At 36.5% G+C, this 9943-nt stretch overlaps 1 protein-coding gene across 3 annotated transcripts in view; it reads left to right on the top strand.

Moving 5' to 3' along the window:
- The first annotated feature begins 3813 nt into the window (after positions 1-3813).
- The window catches only part of LOC113637505 (transcription factor COE3), a 93522-nt gene continuing 87392 nt past the window's right edge, over positions 3814-9943 (top strand). For 2 of the 3 annotated variants that reach the window (XM_027138196.2, XM_027138197.2), the window contains exon 1: positions 3815-4560. In XM_027138196.2, the coding sequence (XP_026993997.1) occupies positions 4427-4560 (134 nt within the window). In that variant the 5' untranslated portion in view covers positions 3815-4426. Of the gene's footprint in view, positions 4561-9943 lie in introns of all 3 variants that reach the window. The other variant, XM_047800457.1, reaches the window with a different exon arrangement.

The raw sequence follows: 9943 nt of genomic DNA on the forward strand, positions 1-9943 counted from the left end.
AACGTAAAACCATAGTGACTGAGGAAATGAAACAAATATATCACAAACTTTAACATTGTTAATAACACAAAATTTAACATCTCAGTTGCCTTGCTAAAAAGCAATCCAAGTCACTAAATGGATAAATGGACACTTTTAGCATGAATCGCTAACATGGACCGCTAACATACATTCTATGGGTTCGTTCATGATGAGAAATGTCCCTTTAACTCGACCTTCTTTCTTACTACAAATTTATATCAAGAAAATATATGATCAAGATAATCAGGGTATTTTTTTGGGCTCAATTCATGTAATAGTTTTAAATTGAAATGATAGTTAAAGGAAAAATCTATTTAACTGTGTTAGCATTAACAACGACCATTAAGTCAGTAAACTAAACAAAACAAATAAACATGGATGGAGGTTTTTTTAAGTGTCGTAACCAGGGATGGACAATTATTTAGCACTTTCTACATAGAGTTAATGCATTTATAATGAGGAAATTTTATTTTTGATATCCTGCTGTTCTCCATTTGACCACTAAGTGGCGCTTTTTACCTTAGAATTAAAACCATTTCTACCAACTAATTGTCTATTTGTATATTTGTGTTTTCTTTCTTTCTTTTTCTTCATATGATCATATTGAAATGGTGAAGATATGAGTACAATTTCAAACCTTCTGACAAATAACGAACGATTATACTAAAACAATAGAAATAAAACGAATATACACAAGTGGAGATTGAAAAAAATATTCACACTGAGCACCAAAAACATATTTAAATGTTAAATTAGGAGACAAAATAGTACAGGACTGGAAATTAGGTAAAACCTTCCACCATCAACATCAATACATAAATATATGTCTTTCTGTCTGTTTGTCTGTCTGTCTGTCTGTCTGTCTGTCTGTCTGTCTGTCTGATTTCTTCTGTATTTAAAAGGTTGCTTAATACTGTTTGTTGCTTAATATTGTTATTATTTACTGTCAGAAACTGAAGCACTACGAAATTAAAACACAATTATAACTTGTGTTTTAGGTAAAATTAATTAAATCCTTTAATATCGTGAACTGTCATGATTTGTAAGAATAGGAGAAGCGACAAAACCAGTGAGTTGTTACAGTTATCGTTCACTAGGGGGCAGCAAAGCGCTCTCATTCAGGTCCCAGTAATAAAAGTAACAATATCATGGGAATCATCTTGTTCTTATTTCGTATAAGGTCATTTCTGTTTTTTTTTTTTTTTTTTTTTTTTTTTTTTTGTAGTTTTCTGTATTTATTCTAGCATATTCAGTACTTAAGCATAATCTTATTACTTACACGTGACCAGAATTAAGAGTTAAATTTTTTTAAGCATTGAATTGCGTAAAGTAGTTGTCTTTTGTGAGGCCACAAGATTTTATCCCTTTATTAAAAATAAATAAATAAATAAATAAACAAACAAACAAAATAGTGTTCCAATTTGTCAGAAAGAAAATGCACTAAACTGTAAACTTTCCTTTTCTCTTCAAAACTTTAGAATGCATTATACATCCCTCATACATTTAGAGTAAAATTTTTAGCAAAGTATTTTAGTTTGTTTGTGTTTATTCTTTTATTAAAGATACAAAGGTGTACGTGCAAGTGCAGAGAATGTGTTCTGCGCATGCGCGCTATTTACATGCCAGCAAGATCATGTTCTTAAACATTACAGATTGTTATAATGTAAGTGTTAGTGGTGTACTAATTAGATTTTTTTGCTTTAATTAGGGGATTAGGGATTAGGGATTAGGGGGTCGTGTGCTATTTAGGACCATGCGGTTTGGATTGTGGTTATACTTCACCCAAACTGAACAACTTTCCCAAGTGAAGGATGTATTTCACACAGACTTTACATGCTGTGTCTGATTATTACACTTAAAGGTGTAATTGCCTACTAGCCCATTTCTACACATTATCCAAAAACCTACATTTTACACCGCAGCCACTTCAGACCCAAATTATGATGCCCAAAATATGATCATGCTTTAGGCAATTATGATCCATGATAACAGAAATTTCAGAACAGGAGCTGTTTCGTGGACATGATCTACAGTCGCATCATCAAAAGGTAGCTGTAGAGAAAGAACAAAAATATATAAGGAATTAGTATTGAATACATCAGTGTTTTTTCATTTCTCCAATATGTCGCTAATGTCACTAATGATAATGTTAAGGGACATTTAAAAAAAAAATCAACCTGTACAGGATTAAAACGAACCAAGTGAATTTTACAAAATAATGCTGTATATATATATGTATTAGGGAGCGGTGTCTCTCTCTGTGTGTGTGTGTGTGTGTGTGTGTGTGTGTGTGTGTGTGTGTGTGTGTGTGTGTGTGTGTGTGTGTGTGTGTGTGTGTGTGTGTGTGTGTTAAAAAAGATCATTGAAACGATGTTGCGTTTAAAGCTTAATTATAGAATAATAATAATAATAATAATAATAATAATAATAATAATAATAATAATAATAATAATAAAAAATAAAAATCATAATAATTAGTAGTAGTAGTAGTGGTAGTAGTAGTAGTAGGAGGAGGGGATTAATGCGACGTCAATATTAGAATACTTTATTCAAAACAGCATAATAATAATAATAATAATAATAATAATAATAATAATAATAATAATAATAATAATAATGACTCTCTCTTTAAACTGATAACTGTAGGATTTTTTCCCCCCATCATGTCCCAAACCTTTGAAGTACCGTATCGTTTAGGTTCTAATCGACGCTGTTCCAAAAGCCCTCGGGAACGTTTTCAGTCTCTCTGATAAATATTTCATATTTAATGCTGGTTGCTTTCTGATGATCGCCTCCATCGTCTCCTTCACATAGACACATATTTTTCAAAATTCATTAGAATTCATAATAATAATAATAATAATAATAATAATAATAATAATAATAATAATAATAATTATTATTATTATTATTATTATTATTATTATTATTATTATTACTATTTCTTTTTATTGGTCGATTTTGGACAATCAAAAAATAAACAAAAAGAAATGAAAATCGAGTGGAGGTCGTAGATCTAAAGAAAGGATCTAGATAATGTATGGTTACTGTTTAAAATAATCATGAATATTAAAAACACTAGAAAATAACTATCATTCTTCTTTTTCTTCCTATTATTATTATTATTATTATTATTATTATTATTATTATTATTATTATTATTATTATTATTATATAGTGGTATGCAGTTCAAATGAAAAAAAAAGGATGAGTGGTATTTTACCCAAACAAATCAGATATCAGATATCAGACATCAGTTTAATAAAGTAACAGCTGCAGTGTGTGTTTTAGTAAAATAAGTGCATTTGGATTAATATGATTTATTAGACACACAGACTTTAGTACCTGTAACCTGTATTTAACCTCCTTCAGCATCCATGCGTATGTGCTAGACAATATTCTCAGTGCTGAATTTATTCTTTTCTTTCCCCCACGTGTTGTATCATTGCCTGCATTTCCACTAACAAAGCGGTTTAAGAATAGTAGTCCAAATTAAAACTAGTACAAAAGTCTTCCGTTGCATCACCGACCTGTGTAGCTCAGGAACCTGGCTGTACAAGTTTCAATTGCAGCGCCAATCAGATTACTCCCACACCTCCGATATGCAAATAAGGTAGCCTTTTAAGGCCAAAATCCACGCCCCCCTCGTGGTTAAGGTCCCGCCCACCTCCTGTGAGAAGGTGCGCTGGTGTCCGCGGGGACGCAGGAGCCGTAAAGAGACGGATGGAGGGGAGGGGAGGAAAGAGGGAGGGAGGAGAGGGAGTGAGATTTCTTACCCAATCCGCCTTTCCCCGGGGAGCGCGCCAAGCCTTCCCTGCTCCATCCCTCCCTCTTGTTCGCTCGCTAATCATTGCATTTTTACTTCCCCCTCTTTTTTGAAGCACGCGCGTTCGTTTTCATCCAGCTTGTTTCATCCGCACGCGCGTTTGTTCGCTCTTTCCTCCTTCTTCAGAGCAACTTCTCGACCAGACGCTTGCCTTGATCCGGTGCTTTTCTCCTTTGAGATGCTTGGCGAGCTCTCTCCTCCCTCCTTCAACTAGATACACATACGCACGCACGCAAGCACACGCACGCACTCACACACACACTCTCTCACACACAAACACGCACACACAGGTTTCATCTTGAACTTGCGAGGTTTTATATTGGGAATCTAAAATAGGAGAGGAGCAACCCAGTGGGATACGGAGCGCTCACGCGCCTTCATCAAGGACCCCTTTGGAGAGGATAAGGACCCTTGTTGACACTTTTTTTGTCGCTTATCTCTTTTTGCCTCCTCCCTTTCAGTTGGTTTTTTATTGCTAGCTAATCCGGAGGATTTCTTTTTTTTCCCCATTCTTCTTTTTCTTGTTCTTGTTCTTTTTGAATTATTCCGCTCGAATAGCCGGTTTCGAGGGCCGTTTTCATGTTTTCCATCCAGGACGGTCTCCCACGGGGAGCGCTCACCATGAAGGAAGAACCGCTCGCCAGCGGCATGACTCCGGTGCGCTCTTGGATGCAGAGCGCCGGGATACTGGACGCAAACACGGCCGCGCAAAGGTGAGACAGCAAGAATGTGTGTGCTTGTGTTGGGTTTGTAGGGATAGATAGACATACACCATGTTTTTGGGTGAAAATGCACCGTGCACCATGCAAGAGCATCCCTTCGAGTGTAAGACGCATGTAGCAAACTGCTGGAGTTAGAAGTGCTGCAGTGCACGAGAGTAAAAATGAAGCTGCACATGCAAAACTTTGTTCAAAAGGATAGAAGCAGACTCAGTGTAGACTGTAGACATGCAAAAGTTACTTTGACTTACTTAGTCGTAAAAATGTTTGCATGCTAAAAAACAAAAACAAAAACAAACAAAAAAAAAAACAAGCAAAAAAAGAAACCATGTCGCAAATTTAATTGAAAACACACTGTTCCTGGTCGAACCCTAATCTCACTAACAACAATGTCGCGTGAAATTATACGATCTTGTCATTATAATACGACTTAAAGAGATTAAAGCGTTAGAGCACTAAGATGTTCAGCGCACGAGCAGAAGGATGGAACACGGCTGGAGTTTTAAAAAGACGCGCGTGCTGGAGCAGACTAGCGTTTTCACCTGAGCTGCTCCGAAAGTGTAGGTTCAGCAGTAAATAAAACAATAAACAATAAATAAACATCAATACAGTGTTGATGCGTTTTAAACTCACAGCACCAGATGCACAGAGAAAATAGTGAAAATACTGACTGAGCTCTAATTAAAGTACAAGCCAAAGACAGAAAAAGCGTCTAAAATTAAACAGCTAATATATAGGAAATGGTTGAATTAAAAATATAGTTTATATTTCTTTTTTAATGCAGATTGCATAAAATTTTTCCTGTTGCTTATTTTTTTTACCCTTCTTGCTTTTTTTTTGTGCATGACAAAGAAAACGTAAAGTTACTTTAACGATCTCTTGCTAATTCACATGCACACAGATTGTTCAAATATACACTCACTTAAGCATGTCAGGAAATTGTTCCAAACACAACAGAATACTGTTTTTTTTAGTTTTATTTTTATTTATTTTTACATTTTATATAGATTAAATTAAGTCGCACGCGCAGCAGCAGATTCTTCAGATTACCCCCCCCCCCTTGAGATTTTTTTTATCTCAAATTAAGGTGAAATTTACCTAAAGGCTCGTGTAAATATTGAATTATTTGTTGAATTCACTTGTATCTGATTGCAGATGGACTCTCTGTGCGCATCAAGTGGAACGAAACACACTTTCACAACTTTGCACGTTTTTTTTTCTGAAATGCGTCTAAAAAGTTGACGTTTCGCACGTTATTTCAACATTTAAAGACCTTGCACGAACAAGTAGCGAAAGAATAAACGAAAAATCAGATTGTCCGTATTTTAAAGGTCGTCCGACGTGGATACGTTGTTATTATTACGAGCCTTTTTTTTTTGTAATATTACAAATATTACAAAATGTAAAATTGACGAGTTTTAGATTTATAGATTTTTTCTTAAATCGTGTTCAAATATTTAAACGAATTCATTGATATCGGACATCACTCAATTATATACATTATATATTTGGTATATAAAAAACAGAGACAAAGCTGAATTTAATGAACCACTTATATTTATCCTTCAAAACAAACCAGTTTCTGAATATCTGCTTGTTTATTGCCTTTTGATTTCTTTACACATGCATTAGGATTTACAGCCTGATATACAGTATGTGTGATATATTAATACAAAAGGAACTGAAAAACAGGCTTATTATATGGGTCATAATAAATACTTTCAAGAAGGAAATTGATTATTTATGGAGAAAGATTATTTAGAGATAGATGCAGGACCTTTTATTATAGCCTATTAGGTCAGATAATGAGTATACAATTGTGATATTTTCACCTTAATAATAATAATAATAATAATAATAATAATAATAATAATAATAATAATAATAATAAAGTGGATGATATCCAGAGATCTTGCAGACTTCCACAATTATTAATCAGAAATAAATGAATGAATGGAACGAACAAATGACTGAGTGACAGAGCGACACTTTGCGCTTGGAGCTGTCGAGACTGCCGTGTGTGAGGTACAGGTGTGGTTTTACACTCCCGAGGTGCTGATGAGCTGCCTGGAGAGGAAGTGCAGATTAGCGAGCAAGTCCTCGTTCACGAGAAAGATCTGACAGGCTGAAATAAAAGATTTATTTATGGTGTTTCGGGTTCAGTGTGGGATTGTGTAGCTTCTACGCAGGGCGTAGATGTATATAGATCTATACGTACGGTGTGTGTGTGAGTGTTTGTGTGTGTGTGTGAGTTGACATGCTGTGTTCAACGTGTGAGGGCGGTTTACTCAGAAATCTGATGCAAACTGGATTAGTCTTGATGGAAGGAAAGGTGGAGACAGACAGAGCAATTTCAATAGACTGTCTCAGTAGGGGGGGTATTTTCCCCCAAGTATCTCTCTCTCTCTCTCTCTCTCTCTCTCTCTCTCTCTCTCTCTCTCTCTCTCTCTCTCTCTCTCTCTCTCTCTCTCCCCCTCTCCCCCTGTGTTTTTTAGGCTGCGGGGTGAGCGCACAGCTGTGGAACAGATTTCACTCATTCACTTGACCCTTCTCTGGTCCCCTACCCCACACTGTAAAACCTGGCAAAGTGAATTATGTCGCCTCTGTTCCATCTACAAGGGGAAAGAGGTGGAGGTGGTGGAGGGGAGGAAGGGGTTTGGACCTAATGAAGTCCAGACCCTGGGGTTTTAGAGCAGGAACGAGGCAGCGAGACAGAAAGAACGAGAATTGATTCAGGACAAATCCGAGCAAGCATCCGTTATCCAGAGGCTGTATTAGAAACATACATAACATGCAGCGTAGGTGAACACTAATATACATGAGACATGAGGACCGAAAGCTAGGATGCAGAGACGAGCTAAACTTGCGAACAGACCAGCTACGAGAGCGGATGTCTGAGTGTTATGTTTTAGTATCTATTGAATCACTTATCATAGTAAAGTACAAAGAAATCCCAGACTAATGACCCTTTTAGGACCATATTGAAGTACATCTACATCCTAGTAACATCTAAAACGTTTTCTTTCTGCCCTTTTTCACAACTGGACACACAGTAAGCTATATGTCCATTAGTATCAAATAGCGTGTTAATAGAGAGAACGTCTGCTTAGTACATGCTTCATTAGTCTGCATGAATAAAAAGCGTTTGTGTAACAACAACAACACCAGCAACAAAACCACTCATCGACTTTTGTTGCCTGAACCCTCTGAACTGAATCAAATGGCTCAGTGTTTCTTAAACCTTGCAAGCATTTATTTCATGAACGTTATTCGTTATGAAATGTATTCATGTTGTTTGTCACTGAACCTTCCATCAATGGAACACATTACATGTGAGTTTGGTGCTTGGACCCCTAAATATAATGACTTTGTTGATGAACACATGATGTGATTTTCACCACAGAAAATAAAAATAAATAAATCACTGACACGTTGGCCATGTTTCGCGAAGCCCTGTGATCCCTCTTTGAGAACGGCTGGTGTACCTGAGCTCCTTAGGAAGAAATAGCCGAGACAATTTTAAGACTTAAAACTCAATTTGACTTGGTGATGTTCACATTCTGATAGGTCTCTATGGATACCAAACCATTTTCTTGGTGGTGTCTAAAAGCAGGTGTGAATGTAGCTCGACTCGAGGTGAAAGACTGGGTGCTATTTCTCCTCAGGAAAGTGTTTAATAGTGCTTATTAGCTGCTATGTTTCCACTTTAGATTAGCTTTTTAAGCGCATGCTAGGTGATATTAGCAGTACAAACACACCAACAGCAAGCCACTTGGTTTTATTGATTACTTTGTGAACTGAAATATTTTCGAGAGATGTTAACAATTTATACGGATTCAAAGCGCAGCTAGCAGTAGCTTGCATGTGTATTAGGAAAAGTAGCTAGTTGACTTCTGTTGCAAACATCAACTCGCTAGGTTTAGCATTTTTCAATAGCTAAGAAAAAGAGTCAGACGTTGTAAAAAAAAAGTGCTTTCGTAAAACCACAGCAAATTGTAATATTAATAAAAATAAATAAAAACCTCAGGTCAACTACTGAAGACATGTGGTAAAATTCTGTACAATGTCAACACTAAGAAATATTCTCCCTTATATCCTTCTTTTTACTTTCATAAATCATTGTAACATTATGTTTTTAATAGTGATCAATATAGCAATATAAAAGCTGTTTGACTTAACTTGACTTGAGCAGTCACACATCACCATGCTAATGTGTTGCTACAGCTAGCTGATATTAAATAGCGTACCAAGATTTCTGACCAAGCTTTTGGTGTGAGGTGAAGCGGCTTAGTCAGAAAAAAAAAACAGGACCTGAGGTAATTACTTTAGCTGAATTTTTACTTAATGTGAAATATTTACCACACAAACGATCAGGAAATATTAAAAAGTAAAACATGCATGCTGTCACCTTTCTGTCTGGCACGTGTGAAAGGAAGGAGAGTGCAGGCACGCAACACGGAGGAACAAGTGTTTCCCTCCAGCTGCCTCTATAATGACTCCATTACAAACATACAGGTGACCGACTAATAGCTTCAGCTGTAGCCTGCTAATGATATCTGGATGTGTGTGTGTGTGTGTGTGTATGTGTGTGTGTGTGTGTGTGTGTGTGTGTGTGAGAGAGAGAGAGAGAGAGAAAAAGAGAGAGAGAGAGAGAGAGAGAGAGAGAGAAAGAAAGAGAGGTTGAGGGCAGATTTGGTGTGTGTGTGTGTGTGTGTGTGTATTGCAGTTGTAGTTATACCAAACCAAAAGAAAACACACATATTACCACAGAAGTTTAGCTAATATGCACTGGCTTGCTAGCAGTTTTATAATATATTATCCAGTATAATGTTATTATGTTCCAGAACATATAATTGCTAGCTTACTGATTACCTTGGCTGATATCTTGACTAGTAATTTTAAGTATAATTAGCTTAACGCTTACTAGCATCGGAGGCCTGGATTTTAATCGCACGACATAATAATTAGCTTACATGTTAGTTGGCTTTAAATAGAGAACAATTAAAGTTAGCCTGCTTGTTAGCAATCTTTGCTGGCATGATATAATAATTAGCATAATTGTTGCTAGCATACTAGCGAACTAGCTTTGGGGTTTAATGGCACAGTACAATACAGCTTCTACTTTTAATTGTACAGTACACAATAAAGCAAACACACACACACACACACACACACACACACACACACACACACACACACACACACACACACACACACACACACACACACACACACACACACCTTCATTTGGGTTTTATTGAGCTCTCAGTCAGAGGTCCGGCTCTGACATGGAGTGTGTGGAGGAATTACACACACACACACGCAGCGTGAAAACTTGTCTGACACGAGAGCGATATTGTTAAACCCTCATGGGTAA

Source organism: Tachysurus fulvidraco, chromosome 15, assembly GCF_022655615.1.
Source record: "Tachysurus fulvidraco isolate hzauxx_2018 chromosome 15, HZAU_PFXX_2.0, whole genome shotgun sequence".
In the NCBI taxonomy this organism is placed as follows: Eukaryota; Metazoa; Chordata; class Actinopteri; order Siluriformes; family Bagridae; genus Tachysurus; species Tachysurus fulvidraco.